Raw genomic sequence first — 25,911 nt, forward strand, 5'->3', positions numbered from 1 at the left:
ACGCACACATACCCCCACACACTCACGCTGTAGTGGGATTTCACCACCTGTGGATACTAGAACCCTTGACCGGGTGTTGAAACTCCTGAGAGTCTACCACCGAAGCAAGAGTAAAGATCCTGAAATTCTTGATTTAAGTGTTAAAAAAGTAAGTTGATTTAAGTATTAAAAAAGTAAGTTGTCATGTCTGCATGTAGTTACCTAGGTAAATAATTATTACCTATTTACATGGTAATTACAATTGGACTGAAAAATCGAACAAGCCCTAAGTATTTTGAAATAACCTTACTGACAATATTTAAAGCATTAGCTTATTGAAAAAACCACCAACGAAAATATTGATACCGAGTAAACCCATCTAAATTGTGGCCAATCCATTGAGGGATCATAGCCCAAAGTTGGCTAAACTTGTGATCTTAATTGGATGATTGGTGGACATCTAATGGACAGTTATAAATGGAGAATAGTCCATAGCCTAAATTCAATACATGGATGGTAGCTGGTCGATGGTCAGGATTGTCTAATAAATCACATTTTGAGATCGCCCATTCTACAGTGGGTCTCACAATCCGGATTGTTCAATAATGGTGCATCATGATCTATTTACAAAAGTATGAAACAACTCTATTTTAAGAAATGCTCACATGCAACTTCCTCTGTTTAACTTTTTATACAATTCTTTCTTTGCTATCAAATTGTCAGTTGTTGGTTTCAATAAAGAGAAGGAAGAAAATTTGAATATCACGAAAAGAAATAATGAAGGAATTATATAAAGAATCGAGGTACTGACAATTATTATCTTAAAGATAAATTTGTCTCCATAAGGAAGACCCTCAATACATTGAGTCTCAGTATCTTTGCTCTCAGGATATAACAGGCTTCAATCAAGTGCACATACAATCTCAGCAACACAAACTCAAAATGCTCTATCTAATTTGTCCAAAAAAATGCTGAAAGAACTTGGAGAAAACCTGAGAAAGAGAATAAGAATTAGTTTTTCTGTATAACGTGATAAAAACCAAATGTCTTTATAAAAGGGTAAGGATAATAGCTTGGGCTCAAGGTGCATGCGGACGGCGCATTAATGATAGGCCGGCTTATGCCACTTTCTTAATTATTTGTCAATACATGAAGGATATTTGCTCATGCGTGCATGCGCAAGAAAAATAAAAGCGGCTGAGTCAAAGTCACCGCATTTAGGTAAGAATCCACCCTCATGTGTTTTAATAGGATACGGCATGACTTTAGCGCCAGGAAAAAATTACGACTGTAGACCCTATTTTTTAGGGTAATTATTTTTCTTGCTGCCGAACGGATGGACCGAAGTAGATTTCTAGGATACGGACGGACAAAAATACCGCTCGGTTACCCTCGGTTCAGGTAAGAAGCAGCAGGTGAAAAAAGAGGGTTAGTTTCGTCCGAAATATTTTGTCCGTACAGTCAGAGTCTATTTTGGTACGAAAGTTTTGTGGTCGGCCGAGGCAGGTGAAATAGGTAAAAGGTTGTGTCTACATTAAAAAAGGACCCGCCAGCGTACTTTCCAAAGACCCAATCCGCTCCCGGAAAAGCTTTGATACTCTGTTAGAGCATATAGTTGATACACAGGCATCAAGGAATTGTACACGTAACTCAAATTGCGATCCCCAATTCAGATGCATCATAAACCAAACATTACACTGATTTTATGACCTAAGTAGAAGATTGGTGGACATTTATTGGATGGTTGAAATTAAATGTAATCAAGATCCTGATTCAGCAAACAAATGTCCGCAAATCAAAGTCTATAATAGATCAACCACGTAAATGTAAGATAGTCATTAATACAAGTTCTCAGTGCCTCCATATCACGCATCACGCCCTGTAAGAGTACCAGATAACCCTCCCAAGCGTGAAAACCTAAATAAATATGAATAATGTGAAGCGAGGGATCCAAGCCGCTCATCATGTATGTACCACCATTTAGATGCCCATGGCCCAAATATTAGGCCGGTGCACCACATTATCTAGATCACATATACATTGAATGTGCACCAATGGCCCTTACCCATCCCTTGTTTTTATATACATGCACCTTACCTGCTCAGTGAACCACTGTGACAAATATCACCCAGATTTTGAAATTTTTTATAAGGTTAACATCCTTGGGACGGTTACTATGAGCTTTACATGGTGGGCCATGAAAACCCAACTTACATGGGGTTATGCCCATTGACTGAATGGTCTGTCAGTGGGGCATCTGCACCAACAAATCTTTCTAATTCATCACCGAAATGTCTTTGACTTGCATTTCATACCTGACTTGACTAAATAAATAATCTGTTATAAGGCAAACAAACCTTAAAAAAACAACTGTTATAAGGCAAAGAAACCCTAATCCGTCTGCTGTTATTATCAGTCAAGAAGAAAAATGCATTACTAAACACCGCTGAGCATGTTCACGTATGAACTCAATGTATACAATTACCACATGCCGCATACCTTCTTTTAAATGGAAAGTAAAATTGTAAATCCCTACCGACAGGTCAGGTCGAAGCGCACAGGCAAAGGATGCCTTCTCAAGAGTCTCTCATATACAAATGCTCCATTGATCTACTGTAGGTTATACAAAACTGGCCCAAGCGATGACCCAGGACCTGCAATGACATCTAGCATGTGGCCCACCAAAGAAGCTGCTGCTCTAGTCCATGTGTAAGTGGTGTCTTCTCTTTAAGCACCTATCGACGTACCACCGGGCATGGAGGCGTAGGCCCAAACCCACCATTATCTTGAGTGTTACAAGCATGATGTAGGTCATGCCTGACAAGATAAAGATCCAGAAAAGTCTCCAAGGAAGCGGGCCGTAAGGAATGTGAGCCGCGTATATTGGACTTAGCACTCGGATTACCTAAGCCAAGTGGGCATAAAGTCTCACACCTCAAGCTAGTATAGAACCATGGAGAAGATCCAAGATGGGTAGATTATACACCATATTTAGTGTGTATAGTCACAGCAACCATCCATCATGCCTCAAGATCCTAGTCAGTATACTGTCATCTCAAGCTCTAATTTGAGAATCCCGACGCCCAATGGATAGGTGCTGATGCACTACAGTAATACACTGGATAGATGTGTATAGCCAAGGCACCCGATGAGAAGTCCTCATTTAAAAGGTTTAAAACACTAGAAAAGATTTTCAATGGTGCATACCACACATGCCGGTGCTAGAGGAATGAAAGTTAAGTTTGACTGGCTTTCCTCTGACTGAGTGCCCAGAGTCTGCAAATGGGGAAAACCAACAGCAAAAATAAATGAAACAACAGGATGATAAATGGTTTACATGACTATTTCATAAATATCATGATTTTTTTTTTTTCCGACCATGAAATCACAAAATTTTTATCAGGTTCTTGGGAGAAAGGCATTAAAAGAAGCAAAATCAAAAGAAAAGACATTTTTATCTGCCCACCTTTCTGGTATCAATCCACCAGTCTGGTGGACACCCCATAAAGGGATGGGCCTAATTTCTCCCCTATCAGATCCTAATAATAAGCAAAAAACAGACAATTACAAATAATGCCTCATATTTCAAGGGCCCCAATTGGACAGTTAGGGTCATCACATGGTGCTATTTGGGGCATCTAACATCCACCAACAGGCCCACCATATGAACAGTTCCGATCATCAAAATATGGACCCTATATGTACAGTTTATTGGGCCAAGCAAATATTTGAATGTAAATAGTATAAATTCCCTATCGGGTTTCAAAGCAAATTGTGGTGCGGAGCATATGGATATAACAAAGGGTCAGGTTTCAATATCATCTCTGCAGATGTGTTTTCTAAACCTCGACCATGTGGGTGAAGTGTGTGAACCTACACTGACGCATTGCTGACAGTGCTCATCGATTCAGGCCATCCATTAGAGTGGCCATCTCTCGTATGGACCACTGTCCAAAAACCGAGTCGATTGGATGACCTGAACATCCAGAGGGTCATCAACGATATCCATCAATGGGATGGTAGAGAAACTTAAATGCTACTAAAGTTGTATTGAGCATCCAATTAATGGGTATTGTAATTTGTAGGAGACACATTGCATGGTTACAGATCATCCTATCAACACAGAATTTGAGCTATAGTTGCAACTTGCAAAAAGCGTCACTTTTGTTTCAAAATGATAGCAAGTGTAAACTAGGCAGCAGGAGAGAGAGTGCGAGTCCAAAGTGTGATTTGAACTGGGAGCAGCACCTCGGTAGAAGATGCATGCAACTAAGTTTTCAGGGGTTATCCAAGAGGTGGGCATTTAATGGATGGCATGGATCGTTGAGCACCTTTGTTGATAAATGTGAGTGAAGGTCAACACACCTCACCAACAGGGTGAAGGCTATTGAATCCCCCGAGCTGTAATCAAACACTCAATTGCTTGAGACGTTGGTAAAAAACAAATGGAGATAGGTCAGCAGAATACCTGTTTGCAGAGGGCTTCCAGAAACTCGGAATATACCACAGGCTTTATTTCATTGAATTTTGCAAGGAATGAATGCTTGACTACGTCAACAAACATTTCACACATGTAAACCAGGAGGGCATTCTAAGGCAGAACAAAGGTACAAACAATCAGTATCCACACTTCTCAACTGTTGGATTGGAAGTTGAATTATTCCGTAGAAAGAAAGCCATGTTCAGCAATGCAACGAACTTACAAAAAGGAAATTCCCAAACCAGGGCCCTTCAGACTCCAAAATATTTTGGGCTAGCACAAATAAGACGAACGCTGTGATGTGGAACCTCTCCACCGTGTCTGGTCATTAACAATATAGCATAATAGGCATGGTGAAACCAGGAGAAAATGCTACACTAAACAAAAAGAAAAAGGAAAACAAAAAGCGAAATGAAAAAAAAAAAAAAAGAGCCAGCTGTGGTTCAGAAAAGCTACAAACCTTAAGCTACAGTGATGCTTAACGTTGGGTCATGTGCCTGTATCTATGGGGTTCTCTAAATTCCTGTTCAAGTTTTTCTTTTTCGAAAATTTTGTTGACGTGAATCAAATTCATTGCATGTACATCCAAATCATTATCAAGCAAGTGCCTTGGCTTACTTTGTTTCTTTGCTCCAAAAGACTAGCATTAACACCATATACTTGTTCCAACACCTTCATTCCGGATGTCTATGGAATGCATCGGGCCAACACCTATTTCCAAATCTCTCCGTGCTCCTACCACCAAGCAGTGCTCCAATGATCTCATCAAGCCCATCTTTACCTCCAGTTGTAATTCATATCACCTCTAACCTAGTCTTCCATGAAAGGACCAAGCACATCTGAGGTTGAATGCCATTTTGTGAGAGAGAAAGCGTCAACCAAGAAATTGTGCACTCCATTTGTTCAATCAAGTAATCAATTAGCCGATATCCTAACAAAAACTTGTAACTCCTCTCATCTTCAGGAGATTGTGGGCAAGCTGGAGTGGGTGGGTGGGAGTGTGGATGTGCATATGTGGTGTGTTGTGCATTGTAACGGGTACTCCTGCAGGAAACCATACCATTTGGTGTATTCAGGGTTTTAATAATAAAACTTTAGGAGAGTTTTTTATTAATAAAACTTTAGGAGAGAGACTAGTCTTGACCTCTCTCAACCATTTCTTCTCTCACACCTTCCCTACTTTCTTCCTATTCTTCTCTCTACCATGGATTTTAACAACTACCAAGGCTGCAAGCCAAGGACGGGAGCATTTACCAGAGACCTTGGGCGGGGGTGGGCCGGTGGGGTGAGCACAAATCCCCTACACATTTTCCAAGGCCGCTTGGGGCTCACCACCAGACAAATCACCATTTGGAAGAAAAATAACCTTTTGAGCACAGGGCCAAAACCTGCTCATCCTCCAAATAGGGGTACAAGATGCCCTCATTAAGAATATCAAGCAGGTAAATCCTATGACTATTCATAGTCCCAAAAGTTTCTTTAAAATTGTGAGGACCATGCAATCTTACCACCTAGTACCTCATTTGGAATCTTTGATAAGGATGTTTTGCCTAGTAAGAGAATAGAATCCAGTGTCATGGCCTGACTGCTTCCCTAATCATTAACTATGTAGCACTCAACTCACAACTCCTTCGTGTATGAGTCAGCCAATGGCCCAAGTGTTAGCTAGGCTAACTAGAAATAGAAGAGAGTCCATAAGGGACTTGAAGAAGGAAACTTGCATTGCACTCGAACTCAAGATTTTACAAGTTACAACTTTTTGAGGTTTCTGAGGTTGCTTACAAATGAAGGACCCCTCGTTATATAGACCTGTGAACCTTCTAGCTACTTTACATTGGCTAGGATGAAACCATGTGGTGGTTATCCAATGGCCCGGAACACTCTAGAAAATTTTTAGACTTATTCTACATTACTCTCTTTACAAAGACCATTTGTTATTTTTATGGATGATTATTCTCATATGACATGGCTATATTTGATGAAAGATCAACCGGAAATGTTTTTTGTTTTAAAGAATTTCATATGGGACCATAAACTCAATTCAATTATAAGGTTTGCATTCTACATTTTGATGATACTAGGGAATATTTATCTTAAGACTCTAACAGGTTTTCATCTAATGGCATTATTCACCTAACTTCGTGTGCACACACACAACAAAACAAAATGGGGTAGATGAACATAAGAACTGTCATTTACTTAGATTGCTAGAGCGTTGTTGTTAAATATGAAGGTTTTGAAGACATTTTGGAGTGATATAGTCTTTAGCCAAATGCTACCTTATAAATCCAATGCCTTCATTGGTCTTATATGGAAAGTCACCTCTCCCTATCTTGTGTCCTCAAATTCATTCCTACTCTATTTCTCTAAATGTGTTCAATTGTGTGTTTCGTACAATCCAAGGGAGAAACCCAAGAAGAGGAAGAAGAAGAAGAAAGGTGGAAGAGAGAAACAATGCGAGAGAGGGAGGAGAGAGAGCAAGAATGTGAGATGCTTAGGGTTTACTGAAACCCCAATCCTCTACTCTTATCAACAATAGTAAAAACGTGAATGGGCCTTATTCCATGGACTTGGGCCCAATGGACCTTCAACTATCAACCTTTCAACACTCCCCCTCAAGCTGGAGCATCCTAATGAGACCTAGCTTCGAACAAGAGCTAACATTATCAAACCTACGAAAGAAAGAAATTTTCTCTAACAATCCCCCCAAAACCCAAACTCAATGTGCTTTAAAAAGAGGAACTTGATTTTGGAGAGGCATCTAAAATTTTTCATAAAAGAAAAAAAAAAAAAAAAAAAAAAAAAAAAAAGTAGCACAGTTGTGGGATAAGTAACATTGGTTGTGACGAGAGGCGAGCGAGCGAATGAAAGTGGAGGTGATGAGACCGCTAATACCCTCAAGCGAACAGGCACTTCCGCAACTTAAATGATGTGAGAAACTAGAACAACCATCTGGCACAAACGAGTCTGGATCAATTATCCAACTAAACCAAGGCCGAGTCAACTGCCTAACACAATCATTAGTCCAAACAACTATCCATAACAAATAAAAATGGAACCAATTGTCCAATATAAACAATGAGTTTGGATATACCATCCAGCTCAACCAAGGATAGGCCAATTGCCCAACATAATCATAAGTTTGGACAATCATCTAGAACAAATAAGAATAGACCAACTATCCAATAGAAACAACAAGTCTGAGCCATCTACCCAAAGTAAATAAGCCTAGTACAATCACAAGTCTGAGCCAAGACAACCACTCAGTCCAAACAAGCACGAACTAATTGTTCGGCACATAAACGGGTCCAAGCCAACTACTCAGTATAAATATTGGTCAAATCACACATCTTGGCAAAGGAAGCCTGAAACGAAGTTGTTAAGTCATCAAAGGAGGTGGTGGAGAAAAGGAGAACACATCTCACACAGCACCTCCAACTTAGATGTCCATTAATACCTCCAACCATTCAGCAAATACAGCCAATCCCTTAGAAATATTCTTCACAAAATGAATAGAATAACAATTTCCAACGTTTTCAACCTGACAACAGAAAAATCAGCAAGAGCTTCAACCGCATATCAAAGAGGCTTCAAATTCAGCAACACATGATGAAAAACTCTATACATAAAAAATTCAGCTGCAAGACATCCCCTAATCACGAATTACAACGAGTCAGTGAAGAAAAGGCTTCGCGATTCTCAAAACAAGAAAAGAATGAAGGGCAAAGGGAAAAGGGTTTATAAGATGTCGCTGTTGTGTAGGGAAAAAAGGAAACCACCACTTGTTGAAGAATGAATAGTGAAGGGAAAAGGGTTAATAAGAAGCAAGGTATCCCAAATCGGTTACGTTTCGGCCGTAATGGCCGATACGTAACGGTAACAGCGGTTACTGTTACGCAATACGGGGCTGAAACGGAGAGGTGCAAAAAAACGGAACCGAAACGGCCGTTACAAGGCATAACGACCGTTACGAGCCCATAACCGTTGTAACGGGTAGTAACCCTACAAGAAAAAACGGGAAAAAAAAAAAAAAAAAGCCTAACCTTATTCTCGCTTCCTCTTCTTCTTCTTCTTCTTCTTCTTCCTCCTCCTCTTATTCTTCTTCTTCTTCTCTGCGGCCCTGCTGCAATTCATCACGGCAATGCTGTAGCTCCTCCTGCTTCTTCTTCTTCTTCTTCTTTCCCCTCTAGTGCAACTCCCTCTCCACCCTCTTTTTCCCTCTCGTTTTCTCATTCTCTCTCGTTTTCCCTTTCTTTCCTTCTCATTTTTTTATTTTTATTTTTATTTTTCCCTCTCATTTCTCTCTCCCTCTGTCACAGTCTCAAAATATATGAATGGGGGGCGTGTCCGAACACGGATTAGATACTGACAAGTTAGTAGCGAGTCGGCTACTGAAGTGACGTCACCAAGTTCTGTGGGCCCCACTATGATGTATGTGTTGTATCCACACCGTCCATCCATTTTGAGATATTATTTAGGGCATGAGCCAAAGAATTGAGGCAGATAAAAAGATGTAGTGGACCCCACCACAAAAAACAGTGGGGAGAGTGATTCCCACCGTTGAAACTATCCTAAGGCCCACCATAATTTTTATTTGAAATCCAACCCGTTCAAAAGTTAAAAAAATACATGAAATAAGGTAAAACACAGATATCAACTTGATCTAAAACTTTCGTGGCCTTTAGAAGTTTTTAATGGTGGGCGTCACTATCCCCACAGTTTTCTGTGCTGGGGTCCACTGGAGCTTTGGATTTAACTCACTCTTTGGATAGTGCCCTAAAATGATCTCTACAAATGGATGGAAGGTGTGGATATAAAACATACATTATGGTGGGGCCCACGGAACTTGGTGACGTCACTTCAGTAGCATGTCTCGCTACTCAAACCTGTAGGTAGCTAATCTGCGACCGGCGTGGCTGTTTTACAGCCACGTACCTTATTTTATCGGTAGTCTGCGGCGTATGCCGCTTAGTGCACTTGCATTATTTTAGTGCATGCAGCCCACCTTGATTTATGTGTTGTATTATATATCCATGCCACCCATCAGTTTTTCCTGATCATTTCAAGGCATAGTCCCTAAAAGGAAGCAAATCCAGATCTCAAGTGGACCGCACAGTACGATTGAATGTCCACCGTGCACTTGCATTGTTTTTGTGCATGTGGTCCACCTTGATTTATGTGTTATATTATATATCTATGCCACCCATCACTTTTTCTTGATCATTTCAAGGCATGGTCCCTAAAATGAAGTAGATCCGGATCTCAAGTGGACCGCACGGTAGGATTGAATGCCCACTGTTAAAAACCTATTATGACCCATTGTAATGTTTATTTACCATTGAAACTATTGATAAGGTTGCATGGACATGTATCAAAGAAAACAGAAGTTCGCAACTTAAAAAATAATATTAACGAATAATAATAATAATAATATAAGTTTTAATTGTGGGAATTCAATCCCTATTGTGTGGTCCACCAAAGATTTGGATTTGACTCATTTTTTGGACCATGAGTTAGCAAAAAGGATGGACAGCATGGATATACAACAAATGCATCAAGGTGGGTCCTATGTTCAGTGCGTCATTCACTAGTGGTTCACCTAAGATTTAAATCTACCTGATTTTTTGGATCATGCTTTAAAATGAGTTGGCAAAATAGATTGACGGCACGGATATACAAATACATCAAGGTGGACCCCAATTTCAAGGCCTCACCCACTAGTGGTCCACCTTAAATCTGGATCTACCTTATTTTTGGACCCTGCCTTTAAATGATTTGATAAAACAGATGGATGTCATTGATATACAATACATACATCATGGTGGGCCCTATGTACATGGCCGTAAAAATTGTCGATGAGGCATACATTAACTCAAAATTAATAAATTAAATTATGGCACTATTGTTGCCAAGTTACAATTCCAAAATTAAATTGTTTAAATGATTCTCACCGTTAATTTGCAAACACTTGTTTTTTTGAAATATGATCATTTGATATTTTTCATTCTTCACTGTTCAATAAATATCCACCAATCCATTAGTGAGATAAGTGCCAATAGATTGCATGAATTTAACGTTGATTTGGGGTATCGAATGATTCACTAAATCAGCTTTAAATCGACAACACTATATTTACTTGAATATAATTTCAAATTTTTTCTTAAGATTTATTGTGAAGAATCATATTAATTTGTTAGATATATGAATTACATAATAGGACATAAAAGTCCCTAGATTGTATATTGAAATAAAACGTACACAAATCACAAGGTATGTAATATACCAATACCTACAAATATGAAATATGAGATATTTTGTTATTAGATTCATTCTAATTAATTTATATTGATATCATATAGTCAGATAATTAAATATAAAAGATCTATAGCCAAAACTAGGTTGTCAGGTTCATAAATTTATCAGGCAGACCAATACAACTTCTCACCAAAGAGTGGACTGTTACACCACCATAAACATGTTCCAAATTATAAATGAATGCATATTTGGAATGTTTGGAATATTCCGGATTTAATCCAATTTTTTCATATTTTTTTGGCAAAAAAAAAAAAAAATTGCACCGTTACGGGCCGTTACGCCCCTGTATCCATATCGGTATCGGTGGGACCGTTACGCCAACCAATACCGATATGGAATACCTTGATAAGAAGTTGTAAAAGGATAGAGAGAGAGGAAAGAAAGAATAGAAGATTAGGAAGGAAAGGAACCGCTGAAGATCAGGAAGGGAATGAAGGGAAACACCACTTGTTGACAAGGATTAGACGAATAGATCTCACCAAGTTGAAGAGGAAGAAATAGGAAAGAAAGAAAAAGAAAAAGAAGTGAACCACCGAGGATTAGGAAGGGAATACAAAAAATACCTAAAAATCTCCCTTAACAGAAAAAATCCAACAAACCCCTAGATAAGGCAACACAAAAATTTGCTTCAACAAGAAAAATCCAGCAAACCCTTGTCAAGGCAACTCAAAAATCAACAAGTCCTTCAGAAAAATTCTTCAAAACAAAAAAGAAGAATTGAAGAAGAATAAGAAGAAAAAAAATGAAGGGCAAAAAAGAAAAGAGAAGAAGAAGAAAGATGGAAGAGAGAAACAACGAGAGAGGGAGGAAAGAGATAGTAAGAACGTAAGATGCACCCCAATCCTCTACTCTTATTTATAATGATAAAAACGTGGATGAGGCCTATGGGCCTTATTACATGTACTTGAGCCTAATGGGCTTTATTCAACTATCAACCTTTTAACACTCCCCTTCAAGCTAGATCGTCCTGATGAGGCCCAACTTGGAACAAGGGCTAATATCATCAAAACTAAGAAAAAAATAATTAAATTCTTCTATAACCGGTGTTTTAAATAGAGGTAGCGTGATGCGTAGCGCTCAGCCCTCTATAGCGTGTAGCGTAAATACATAGCGTGTAGCGTAAGCTACACGATATTTCTATTTTTTTAATTTAAAAATAGGACAAATATAATAAATAGTGAAAAAAAAGGGAAAAAAAATATAAAAATGCCTAAAAGATGATTCATTTTATCAATTATAAGCATGTTCAAAAAAGTTATTAGTTATCATTTATCAAAAGTCAATCTACATACATAAGCCAAATCAAATAATTATCACATCAACAACTTCCTAAGCAAACCACTTTAATTAATAATGTCTAATAGAAACCACAAGTCACAATTATGAAAAGAAATAAAAATCCCATAGGTTAAAAGTATCAAGTACAATACAAATGTCACATTCCTCAACATTAGAAACAAAGAAAACGTGAAAAAATAATAATAATAATAATAACTAAAATAGTAAAAAAATACATTGTAGCTTACGCTATGGACACTACACGCTACGTAGTTGTAGCGTACGCTACGACCCTTGTAGCGTGCGCTACAGGCGATTTATGCTATTTGGGACGCTACGTAGCGCTACAACCACGCTACGCTATGTAGCGTACTCTACTGCTACACTACGGGGGCTATTTGAAACACTGTCTGTAACATAATCAAACAAGAAAGAAATTCCTTTCAAACAATGACAAGTTTAAAACAAGGGCTATTAAGTGTATTTTTCTTGGGTAACTAGGATACAAATGTTATAATCACATCTCATGAAGTTGTTGTGTCAGTTGATGTCACATTGAATGAACTCCATATTTTTTTGAGGAAGTAGTCTTTCACAATTTAAAGAAAGCTCCATAGCCACTCTTCTCAAACGTTCCAAACTTAGAGATTGAGTACATACGAGCATGACTTCTATTAATCCCCCTTGATCCTTCAAAAGATCATCAATATTATGAGTCCTTGCCTATACCATCAAATGATGGTAATTTACCTGTTGCTCTTTGTAAGGCTATCCGTTCATGTACTCAACATCCTATTTCTAACTTTGTTTTGTTCAATGGTTTGTCTCCTTCATTACAACAATTTTATGTATTTATTATTTGTCTATTTGTTGTTCTTTCTAGAAGGCTTTGCGTTGTGATGGATAGAAAAGATGGTTGGACTCTATCAGAACCAAACTTAGACATTAGATGAATTACTTGTTGGAAAGTATGAAGTTGGGTGTATACAGTAAAATACAATACTAATGGCTTGGTGGATCATTTAAAAGCCCGGTGATGCAGGACAACTAATCACTTACTCCAAAAGCTCGAACTGATAGAGCATGGTGGATCAATCCCTTTATCTCATAGCCCAAGCCCCACATCTCATGGGTTAGGTCCTCGGATGAACCACACGAGCCACCCGCCTCAGGCAGGCCGCCCACCCCGAGTGTGCCCCTGCATCCCACAAGCCACCCCACTCGAACCCAGTGTGAAAATGTCCCTGCATTAATAACCCCCTGGTGAGGAGTCTCAAACACGAGACATCCCACTCCGATCCCACTTTGATACAGGACAACTAACCACTTGCTCTAAAATCTCGCACTAAGAGAGCATGGTGAATCAATCCCTTTATCTCATAGCCCAGGCCCCACATCTCATGGGTTAGGTCCTCGGTCGAACCCTGAATTACTTGTTGGAAAGCGTGAAGTTGCGTGTATACAGTAAAATACAATCCTAATGGCTTGGTGGATCATTTAAAAGCCCGATGATGCAGGACAACCAACCACTTGCTCCAAAAGCTCAAACTGATAAAGCATGGTGGATCAATCCCTTTATCTCATAGTCCAGGCCACACATCTCATGTGTTAGGTCCTCGGCCAAACCACACGAGCCACCCGCCTCACGCAGGCCGCCTACCCCGAGTGTGCCCCTGCATCCCACAGGCTAACCCAGTCGAGCCCGGTGTGAAAATGTCCCTGCATTAATCACCCCTCGATGAGGAGTCTCAAACACGAGACATCCCGCTCTGATACCACTGTGATGCAGGACAACTAACCACTTGCTCTAAAATCTCGCACTGATAGAGCATGGTGAATCAATCCCTTTATCTCATAGCTCAGGCCCCACATCTCATGGGTTAGGTCCTTGGCCAACCACCCCCCGGCAATGGGCCCCACGTCACATGGGTTCTGCCTCACACAAGCCACCCATCTCACACGGATGCCGCCCACCCCAAGTGTGCCCCTGCATCTCACAGGCCACCCCACTCAAGCCCGGTGTGAAAATGCCCCTGCATTACCCAATTAGTTGCCAAATGGTACTCTCATTTGAGTCAACAATCTGAAGACCTTTTCACATGTGGCAAAGCTTCACTCAGTACATGTGGTTGTTTCTATTGCTGCAAATTTGGATTGGCAACTGTATCAGCTTGATGTGAAAATTGCTTTTCTTCATGGAGATCTGGTTAAAGAAGTTTAAATTGAGGAACTACTTGGGTTTGTCGCTCATGGAAAGTGACGTAAAGTATGTTGTCTCAAGAAATCAATTTGTGGGTTAAAACAATTTCTACGAGCTTGGTTCAACAAATTCAGTAAGGTGGTGTCAAATTTGGGATGAAGCAAAGCTAGGCCAACTACTCTGTTTTTGTAAGGCAAAGTAGGCAAAGTGAGAAAGGCAGTATTGTATTGGTTGTATATGTAGACAACATCATCGTGACAAGCAATAACAGTACAATAATTGACAAGTTGAAGAAATTCTTACAATAGGATTTCTACATAAAGGACTTGGGTCATCTTTAGTATTTCTTAGGCATTGAGGTGGCCTGATCCAAGGTGGGCATCAACTTGCCGCATGAAATAATGTGATGGTTTTATTGGATGAGATAGGTTTATCATCAAAGGACCAAGCACATTGAGGTCGACTACCACTTCATTCGGGCGATAGTTGCTAGCAAGGAAATTTGCATACCATTGGTCAAATCTCAAGCACTGGCAGATATGTTCACAAAAGTTTTGGGTCGTACTTAACTAGATCGTCTCTTTGTCAAGCTATCATTCATGATACATATGCTCCAGCTTTCTTTTCTTTTTTCCTTTTTTTTTTTTTTTTTTTTGGGGGGGGGGGGGTGGTGCTGTTATCGAAAGTTCCATGGCCCATTCTTCAGCCCATCCATGTTTAGGATATAATGGGTATTCTTGCTTTTGTTACTAATGGTATCATTGTAATTATTGAAAATCATGTTAATAAACAAGAGAGATGGGGGGTGTGTAAATCCTAATCTCTCAGTTCTCTTCCTCCTTTCATTCTTTCTCATCTTTTCTTCTTCTCTCTCTTTTATGAATCACGCTGCAAATAGTAAAGCAACTAAGTAATTATATATCCACAAAACGAGGAAATGTATACCATAATTTGTTTGCCAATTTTTATTAGCAAGACCAATGGTTAAGTGATCCAAAGCATCTCTCTTTTGGGCTCAGGTTGGATGGAGCATGCCTTAAATATCTTCGATATGAAAATCCTAGCCTTTTGATCTAAGGCATGCAATAGAAAGTCAATCAAAGAAATACAACAAGGGTTCACATTCAATATATATATATATATATATATATGCCCAACATTGGTAGACCTGGGAGATTTTTAGGGCGTGGTCCATCCATGGTGGGACCAATAGAAGATGGAATGTATCTCTAAAGTGTGGGCCCCACTTGGTGGCTAAGTGGGTCCTTGGACCAATGGTTTGTATCTCTAAATCATGGGCCCATTTGTACAAACTGAGAGAAATACAACAAGGGTCCACATTCAATATAAAAAGACCCCGGATTGATAGCTAGGATCTTTAGACCTGGGACATTTTTTGAGCATGGTCAATGGTGGGACCAATAGACCAATGGTTTGCATCTCTAGATAGTGCACCCCACTTATACAAAATGGAAACCCTATTATGCTTTGCATAATATTCTCAGATCAAGGATCTTATCCTTCATCGAATCAATTACGTGGGAATGGGCACATCTCTCTTAAAAAGGTAAAAGGGAGAGACATTGCAAGCCTTTAGGAGTGCAAAAGATCTACAGTCTTTCAACAGAGAGGACGGATCCTCTACAACGTTGTAGAATAAGCTTTCTACAACACTTTGATGTGGGGCCCATGATGATGCCCCATATCCAATTCGTCCATAGCATGCGCCCCTTCATGTTCACCCTGTCCCAAAAATCAGCCCAATCCAAAACACGGGTGGGCCACACCTTCGGGAACAATTGGTATGGGGACATCCACCGTTAAAACCTTCCAAATTGTGGGGCCCTGAGTGCTTTGTATATGCTATCAAATCCATTCAAAAGATGTGCCGCTCCAGGATGAATGGACATCCCAAAACCTACACCATTCCAAGACTTGGTATTTCGCACTACATGATTGTAAATGTTGTGACCCACCTAAGTTTTCAACCTGCTTTTGTGGATTTAGAACATAAGGGGGCGCACGTAATGGATGGATTGGACGTGGGCTCTACATTGAGGTGAGCCACACGGAAAGTGTTGTGAAATAAGCTATTCTACAACTTAGTACAGAAACAGAACTAATATTAGAGACTAAGTTCTCATTTCCAATTTGAGTGTGCGCACTCTCTTTTTTTTTACATTAATTAACATCCAAATTGGTTATGGATGTATTAACGAAGCATTTGCAGGAAGAGATCCCATGGTGTATGTTGTTTGCAAATAAGACAATTTTGATTGACAAGATGAGGGAGGGAGTAAACACGAAACTAGATTTATGGAGAAGTGATTAAGAATCTAAAGGATTTAAAAATAGTGGGATTAAGTGCAATTAGTGACAATAGTAGTGAAAAGGAGAATTACTTAAGATTGTTGACCAAGAAGTTTAACAAAATGACCACTCTCGATATCTTGGGCCATTCACTAGTGGAGAGATTGAGAAGGATGTTGCCCATAGAATTCAAGTTGGGTGGGAGAAATGGAGATGTCCCTCTAGACTCTAGAGTTTTATGTGATCATCATGTACCACTTAAAACTGAAAGGGGAAATTATATATGATAGCTATAAGACCAGCCATGCTTTATGGGACAGAGTGTTGGGCAGCCAAGGAACGACATCTTCATAAGATGTGTAGCTGAAATGAGGATGTTCACATGGATGAGTAGCAAGACGAGGAAAGATAGAATTAGAAATTAATGCATTCAAGGGAACTTGGGAGTGGAATCAATAGGTAATAAGATGAGGGAAAGTAGACTTAGATGGTTTGGTGATGTGCGACAGAGACAACTGTGACGGTTACAAGGAGTGAGACAGTGCAGGTTGAAGGCTCTAAAAGGGCAATAGGAAGGCCCAAAAGGACATGACATGAGTGTAGTTAGTAAGAAAAGATTTGGCGAAAGCCTAACCGAAGTTATGGCCCTTGAAAGAGTGGAATGGTGGAATAAGATTAATGTAGCCGACCACAATTAGTTGGGATAAGGCTTAGATAATGATGATGATGACATCAATTAACATCCAAAATCTTCAAGGGATGAGAAATAGTAGAATACTCCTACATTATCTTTACATTACAAAGAATGAGAAAATGAAGAGATAGCAGACTTACCAGAGTAAACCAAACTCTGAAGGTTTTCCTTGCTGACACGTTTAAAAACATTGCTTTTGATCTCGGAAAAATTATTTGACACCAGCATAGCCAGAAGAGCATTGTTATGTGAAACAATGCATGTAGATAGAGTAACCCCCTGAGCTAACAAGATGAATGAATGCAAAAGTATGGCAAGCTAAGGAAATCAAACAAATTAATTAAATGACAACAGAAAAACATGGGGTTTTCCATAGAGAATCATGAGCCTCTTGAAGATGAATGCTTTCTCTGCCTTCTCCAGGGTACATGTGGCAAATGTTAGATGTCCAGTACAAACAAAACTGTTGATCAGGTGGGCCACCATGTAGGGAGCCCATAGCTTAAAAATATGATAAGTTGACATTTGAGTCGTCTGATTGGTGCAAATCCACCTATTGAAAGTAGATATTTTATTTTTTTGCTTTTTTCTTAACAATCCATTTCCAGGCCCCCTAATGCAATAAATAATATGGTCCAATCGCTGTAGTATTTCAGCTGTCGCCCCTTCATGCAGCAGCTGACTAAATTAACAGTTCCAATGAGTTTAGGTGAACTTCAAGTAAGAGATGTTGGCGAGAAACGAGTATCCATCTCCAAAGAGGCTCCCAAACCTCTCCAGCAAACCTCAATAAAGAACACTGCCATGTAAAAGGAAAAGGATATTAAATGAAATGACAGCAATTGTTTGATCAAGTATAAATCTCATCAGCTCAAATGCCATATTTTCTGGCGGACAACTTGCAACTCCCTCTGCAGAATTGAACAGAACTTGCAAAACATCTCCACCAAAAGATTGACAGAGCTTATCAAATATCTGTCAAGAAGGAACCAAGATCAGTTTAAACAAATGTCTAGTGCCATCACCAATGTTCCATGTCAATCAGCAAATGCAAATTGATGTAGCTACAGAATCAAGTTTCTCACCTCTAAGACATTATACACTACATAGAGTTTGACCGTTCCTTGTCCACGAATAATGTGATATATCAGGCTGATATCTGATGCAAAAAGGAATCCAAAGAATTTTTGTCAATAAATTAAACCAGAACAGTGCATTTCCCCGCCACCAGACACCTAGTTGATTTCTATAAGAGGTCAATGAGAAATGGAGATGATAACACAATTTTAATCCAGACCAACAGCTTAAAATACGCCACCTGTTGCCTGTAAAAGGGTCACTCCACAAGCCAATATGACGAAACAGCCAAAATCAGATAATTCTGCTGCACGTGGCCTCTGGAACTGCCTGCCACAAACATTGTTGGGTTAACTTGTAACCTTTTTAAAGTCAATTAAGTAACGATAGTGATGCAGTCACACTCCAGCCCATCCATGAGGTGACCAAAAATGGATTGCACCAGATTGGAGTGGTCCATCTACTCAGAACAGTTAACATGCTACAAAATAGCATGCATATGGGGTTGTATGCAGGATACACCATATGATTGTGTATATGGCAACATATATACAACTGTACTGTTGTACAGAGCTGTATACACAACCATACAGCTGTGTATACAGCCCCAATGTTTTATACACAGCATAACCAATTCTAATTATTTCCTAATGACACCAACATTGTAGGTGAAACTCTCAACCGGCTGCTAGCTCTGCATACAGCTGCCGTATACACATGGTCATGGTATTTTTAGTAATCCAAAGGTCTTAGGAGTCTTCATTATTTCGTCTTTATTGATTTTAGAATATCCATATTGCAAAGAACTAGGAAATACTTAGAAATTGTACAGGAGACTGTTTACACACCTTTATACATGGGCATAGCTCTTATGCCTGGAAAGTTATGATGATTTATTTGTATTGAAAATTGTTGAGATGATTTATACTTAAAAGGCATCAGATCTTTTCTTTTCTTTTTCTTTTTATTTTATTTTTTTTCCTTTTTTTGGTTCAGGAGGAAATTATCTTCTCATTTGATTCCTGCGCGTGCATTTTTTTTTTTTTTTTGAAAGATAACGTGCATTAAAAAGGGGAAAAAGATACAAAGAAGGACTGCCGAGCTGGCAACCCCTTAGGACACAAGAAAAGAAAGATCAACATTGGGCCCTTCCCTAATGAAATCCACTCAGCAATGAAACAAAAAGCATTGGAAGAGACAATGTGGGGGGGGGGGGGTGGGGGTTTCGCGTCGTTCTGAAAGCATCTATTGTTCCTTTCTAACCAGAGGGCCCACCAAATCGCCAAAATACCGATCCACAAAATCCTAGATTTGAATTTGCTTAATCCGACCCCGTGCCAAGCTTTAAGGAGAGTATCCACATCCTTCGGAAAATACCATTTAATTTTAAAGCAATACAGGAAAGTTGACCAGACGGAATAAACGAAGGGGCAGTGGATCAGTACATGGTTCACCGATTCTTCAGCAGACATGCAGCAAAGGCAAACATTCGGCACAATCAATCCTTTTTTCCTAAGGTTGTCGATGGTGAGGATTCGGTTGTTCCCCACCAGCCACCTGAAAACCTGGTGTTTTGGTGGAGCAGCGTATTTCCATATGAAATGAGGATGTTGCGAGGGGGCGGGAACATTGTTGGCCGATAAGATTTTAAAGAATGACCTGACCGTTAAAGCAGATTTGTCTGCTTTCCACGTGAGGCAGTCGTCGCGATCCTAGTTGAGGGAGACAGATTGAAGAAGCTGCAACAGATGAACACAGTGATCGATTTCCCAATCTTGCAAGTTCCTTCTACAAGGGATGTTCCAAATAACCTTGTCATCTACCCGACAATAATATTCAGCGATGAAAGTATTGTTGTCTTTCGCCACCCTAAATATTGGAGGGAATTTATCCTTCAGAGGCATGTCCCCAGGCCAACTGTCGTGCCAAAACCTAACGCTGTCTCCCCTGCCCACTTCAAAAGCAATCAAACAGATCACTTTCTCTTTTAGGCGACTGATTCCTCTCCAAATCGCAGAGACCCTGTGAGGAGCAGCGTCATTCGTCCACCATCCGCCTATCAAGTTCCCGTATTTACCTTTAATGATTTTATTCCAAACACTATCCTTTTCTACTCCAAGACGCCATATCCATTTACCTAAAAGGGCCTGGTTCATCAATTTAAGGTCTTTGATTCCAACTCCGCCATCTCGAAAATGTTTACAAACTTCCCTCCATTTCATGAGATTGAACTTATTCCTATCTTTCGATCCGCTCCAAAGGAAATTCCGCCTGAGCGTGTCGATGGAGTTAAGGACTGAGGAAAGACACCGAAAAAGGGACATAAAGTAGGTGGGGAGATTAGAAAGCGCTGCTTTGATTAGCGTAAGCCTGCCACCAATGGAAAGATAATGGCGCCTCCATCTGGCAAGCCGAGAGCGGAATCTGTCAAGAATTTTCTCCCATTGATGTTTTTTGGGCTGGCCAATGCCTAAAGGGAAACCGACGAAGGCAGATGGGAGAGATCCCAAAGCACAACCCAAAAGATCAGCAAGAACTAGCAACTCCTGATCATCTAAGTTGACCCAATATATTTTGGACTTATATAGATTCACCTTCAGCCCAGCAACTGCTTCAAAGCATCTAATCGTCGTACGAAGATTGGCAATGGATTCGGTCATTGCTTGGGAGAAGATAAGAATGTCGTCCGCAAATTGGATCTGAGATATCGGATCTATGACCCCTTTCATTTGAATTCCCCTGAATAAATTTTCCGATTGAGCTTTCAAAATCATGGTAGATAAGGCTTCTCCAATGATGAGAAAGAGGAAAGGGGAGAGGGGGTCGCCTTGTCTAAGACCGCGAGAGCTTTTGAAAAATCTTTTCGGTGATCCATTTAAAATGACTGAAAAGAAAGCGGAGCTGATGCACTCCTCGATCCATTTTCTCCATCGGTCTCCGAATCCCATCCGCTTCATCAAATAAAGAAGGAACTCCCATTCGACATGATCATACGCCTTTTCCATGTCCAGATTATAGAGAATATATTTCTTCTTCGATATAAAACCAGAATGAAGGCACTCTCGTTGGCGATAAGGGCAGCATTAGTAATTTGTTTTCCTGGAATGAATGCACATTGGTTTGGAGAGATTATTGAACCAATAACAGTCTTCAATCTGTTGGCGAGCACCTTAGCCAGAATTTTGTACAAACTTCCAATAAGACTGATAGGTCTGTAGTCCTTGAACTGGGCAGCCCCTGGGTGTTTCGGAATCAGCGCGATAAAAGTGGCATCGATGTTTCTTAAGAGTCTTCCTCTTTCGAAGAATTCATTAAAGAAGTCCAGCAGATCATCCTTGAGGAGGTCCCAGAACACCTGAAAGAAGACGATGGGGAAGCCGTCTGGACCAGGGGATTTGTCGCCCTGTAACTCCCTCACCGCATTGTGGATTTCTTCCAAAGAGAACCGAGATTCGAGGAGCCTGCCTTCTTCATCATTGATGGTTTTGAAAGGAAGATTGTCCATCCGCAGTCTGTCTCATCTCTCTTTCTGAAGAAGATTTTGGAAATAGGAAATCGCTGATGAAGTGATCGTATCTCTGTCATCAGTCCATTGCCCTTCTAAAATAACACAGCTGATGCGATTGACCTTGGCTTGAATGGAGGCAATATTGTGAAAGAATCCGGTATTCCTGTCACCTTCCTTAACCCATTTCGCCAGGGCTTTCTGCTTCCAGGAGATTTCCTGCCGATAGATAAGAGCTGACAGAGCTTGAACTAGCTGAACTCTGGTTGCCAGAACCTAGGATGACATAAGAGTGTTTTCCGCTTGGGAATCGATCTTTTGGATTTGCGTAAGAATCGAGTCCTGCTCCTGCTCTGATCGGATTTTCTCCTCTTTGGACCATAGCTTGAGTTTGTCTTTCAGGGATTTCAACTTGCAAGCAAATCTGTGGCCCACAAAGCCTTGGTGCTGAACGTCTTTCCACCACTAGGCAACCATAGCATCAAAACCTGTCACATGTAGCCACGAAATGTTAAAACGAAATGGCTTCGGGCCCCAGTCCACCTCCTCAGTCGATAAAAGCAAAGGCCAGTGATCAAAAGTTGTCCTGGGAAGAATGGACTAGAAGGAAGAAGGCTGAAGACTCAGCCATTCATTGGAAATAAGAAAACGATCCAATCTACGTAACGTTGGATTCAACCTCCTGTTCGTCCAAGTAAATCGGGAAACTGAGAGGGGGAGATCGATCAGATTATTATTGTCGATCCAATCAGAAAAGGCCGCCAACTGAGAGGAAGAATGATTCCCAGAAGACTTCTCGGAAGAGAACCTGATGGTGTTAAAATCCCCGGCAAAACGAATAGGCCCGTTGAAGCTCTGACGGATAGAAGATGGCTCTTTCCAGAACTCACTCCTTAGATTGATGATGGTGGGTCCGTAGACCGAGCGGATGAGAAAATCAGAGCCCGAAGTATTATTCCGAATGATAGCTGAAAGAGAGAAAGAACCCACCGAACTTTAAATCAGGGACCAGTACGCCGTTCTCCAGGCAATGGAAATACCGCCAGAATTTCCAGAAGCTTCCTTAATTACCCAATTAGCATCCGCGGCTTTCCAAATAGATTGCATGAGTCTATCATCGATCGCTCTCACCTTTAGTTTCCTGCAGACAAATTATCTGAGGGTTACTCCTGCTGCAAGAAGACTTGATAAGTCTCCTTTTTTGTTTGGACCCCAACCCCCGGACGTTCCAGGATAAAATCTTCATGGGGGAACCTCACTTCCCTGCTGTCCCTGATTCCCAGCAACAATCGAGATCGTCGAGGTGGAATCTGATCTGATCAATTCCTTCTTCCTAACTCTGCTCTTTCTGCCCCTTTAAGATTTTTTCTGAGAGAATCTGGGCGGATCCAACGGACGACCCCTATTCTCAACACACTGAAATAGGGCAAGGTAATCTTCGGGTCGATCACCAAAAGATAAACCCAATAACCTACCGATATGACCCATGGCTTCTCGAATCCACCTCTTTCTCTGCATCTTCTTACTCAACATGGCCCTCTGTTCTTTCTCCGTCGATCCAGCTTCAGAGATGGTTGTTCTCGTCTGAAGGGGTTCTGCTATAATGACGCCTGTTCCTGGTTGCTCCTGGAAGAGAGAAAGGAGATTAAGATCTGATCCCTCGTACTGCAGAGAAAAGCAATCGGAAGAAGGGGATGCTAGGGAGGAGGGCAAATATATGGAACGATCGTCGTGGAGGAGGGGATCGGGAGAGGAGTCGAAGGGAACCAGTTGCAATTGATGTCCACTATCGAGGGAGCCAAAAACGATGGGTTTGGAAGCCACCATCTCCTGAAGACTTGACGATTCTTAAGAGAAGGGCTAAGTGAATGATCGAGGGGGAAGGGTGCAGTTTAAGTGGACAAGTGTCCGGTTGAGATCTAAAGGAGAGGCGGTCACCTCGCTTGCTTGACAGGTGGGATCGGGGGCAGGTTGTAGGATAGGATAGGGGGCAGGTGTGGGGATGGGGGAGAAAGATGGACACGCACCGAGAGCGCAAGGGTTGGATGGGTGGGCCACCTCCACAACGTTATTGAGTGGAGGGACTTCGTTGCAATAGCTCGCCGTGCCACGTGTGATGAAATCGGGTGGACTAACGGAAGGCGCAGCTCGAGGCGATGGAGTGACAGATCGCTCGCCACGTGCATTTTGAAAGATTATTGGTAATTTATTTACTCCAACTGATTCTCACTTACATCAGATAGAACAGTGGCAAAGCCATGTATAAAACTAAACGAAAAGTGTTTGTGGGATCAAGCACGAGGAATCTGGAACATAGCCAGGACAGGAATTTAAAGATACATTGCACCCTCATGGCAACAGAAGCAACATAACCAAAAAGAATGCAGAATAATGGATTCTTTCTCACAGACTACCAACTACCAAGTATCAGGTAATCTAATCACAGTCGCTGGAAAGTGAAGAAACAGGCATTCTTCAACTTCTCACAAACTGCCAACTACCAAGTACTCAGGTAATCTAATCACGGTGGCCGAAGATTGAAGAAAAAGGGACTGGTGACCAAGTTTCTACCAGGCAGGGCTGGCCTTAGAAGAAGAATAAGAACAACAACAACAACAACAACAACAAGAGGAAAGGAAGAGGATGAAGAAGAAGACAAGGAAGAGGAGGAAGAAGAGAAGCAGGGAGAGGAAGAGGAAGAAGAAAAAGGAGAGGAAGAAGAAGGAAGAAGATGAAGAGGAAGGAGGAAGAAAAAGATGAAGAAGAAGAGGACGATGACGACGAGGAGGAGGAAGAAGAAGAGGAAGAGGAAATATAGGTGGAAACGACCTGAGTCTTACATCCAAGGCCAGGTCTTATGTCTCATGAGCTGGACTCACATGCCCCTGGTCTGGACTCATAAGCTGGACTTGGACATGCACGGCACGGCCTGGCCCAGCCCGGCTGAGTTGCAATCCACTGCTAGTCCATTGATTGGCCCCAAGAACTAAACAAGGAAAAGACGCACAACTTTTAAATATGAGCAAGGCAACATAAAGCTAACAATTCTCTTAATACTGTTCATGGTAAATTCTGTTTCTCTACTAGTACTCTTCCAAAGGGCAGGATCTTATTTCTGCATGTTGATCTCTACTGCTCAATTTAAAATAAAATAAAAAAAGCTTTGGGCAAACTTCCCTTCAGCTCCTGTTTCTAGTCAATCTACCATGCCAAATTTTGGATGCTTAAACAAAAAGTTTTTTCATGTCATTACCAGCTAAAAAGCCAAGACCAAATAACCAGATGAACATCTTCCCTATTACAGTCTTTACAGATGACACATGCCCATATATAATGCTTCTTACCACTTCAGAATCCAGGTACCCAATGACCAGCCAACTCATGGGCATATCCTGCTCTCCACATTCCTCATAATCCACATATATGGCAAATGCCCAGAACACCATTGACTTTCTGATTGTTCACACCATCCGCATCCCAATGGCCTGATGCTATGAGAATGTTTTCAGCAAATTCATCCTCTTCACTAAGGAAAATTGGAGATAGAATCTTTGTTGGGAACAGCCTTAAGGCGATAGGCAATTATATGCTGGGTAAAATAGATGAAGAGTACAACTTCAGCTTCTCACAATTTGGTTTTAAACTTTTACAAAGTTAGAGATATCCCACACTTGGAGGGAAGCAAACCATGTGGATGATTGGGTTCCCTGCATAAATAAAACCACCTTGTAGTGACTGGTCTGAGTTCTCTTGATATTGACCTTGTAAATATTGTAGAGGACACAGGGTGAAAATAATGGGTCACTACAGTAAATGGGGTCTATACGGTATAGTTTGTATATGAATTGGTATTGTAATTTGTTGATGCTGAAATCTAGTCGTCCCTGCTAGACCGTCATGTACTTGCAAAATCAAACAACAATGGAGACCCTGGCTATTGCAAGGGACCCTCCAATGCCAAAGTTAGAACAAGCACTCTAGGTCCAGTCGAATTAGGGTTTTTGTGCATCCCTTCAGTCATAGGTGTGGTTCTTATTTATAGTACTTTGGTGTTTGTTACGTATATGGCAGTG

General features: G+C 40.7%; 1 protein-coding gene across 1 annotated transcript in view; it reads right to left on the minus strand.

The window, feature by feature from the left end:
- Positions 1–2,262: 2,262 nt before the first annotated feature.
- LOC131248946 (protein POLLEN DEFECTIVE IN GUIDANCE 1) overlaps positions 2,263–25,911 on the minus strand; it is a 32,005-nt gene continuing 8,356 nt past the window's right edge. The window contains exons 5-12 of the mRNA XM_058249476.1: positions 18,575–18,663; positions 18,342–18,415; positions 18,081–18,231; positions 17,397–17,564; positions 4,683–4,780; positions 4,448–4,570; positions 3,187–3,255; positions 2,263–2,884 (exon numbers count right to left, since the gene is read on the minus strand). Coding sequence (XP_058105459.1) covers positions 2,678–2,884; positions 3,187–3,255; positions 4,448–4,570; positions 4,683–4,780; positions 17,397–17,564; positions 18,081–18,231; positions 18,342–18,415; positions 18,575–18,663 — 979 coding nt within the window. The 3' untranslated portion in view covers positions 2,263–2,677. The remainder of the gene's footprint in view (positions 2,885–3,186; positions 3,256–4,447; positions 4,571–4,682; positions 4,781–17,396; positions 17,565–18,080; positions 18,232–18,341; positions 18,416–18,574; positions 18,664–25,911) is intronic.

Source organism: Magnolia sinica, chromosome 6 (assembly GCF_029962835.1).
Source record: "Magnolia sinica isolate HGM2019 chromosome 6, MsV1, whole genome shotgun sequence".
Lineage (NCBI taxonomy): Eukaryota > Viridiplantae > Streptophyta > Magnoliopsida > Magnoliales > Magnoliaceae > Magnolia > Magnolia sinica.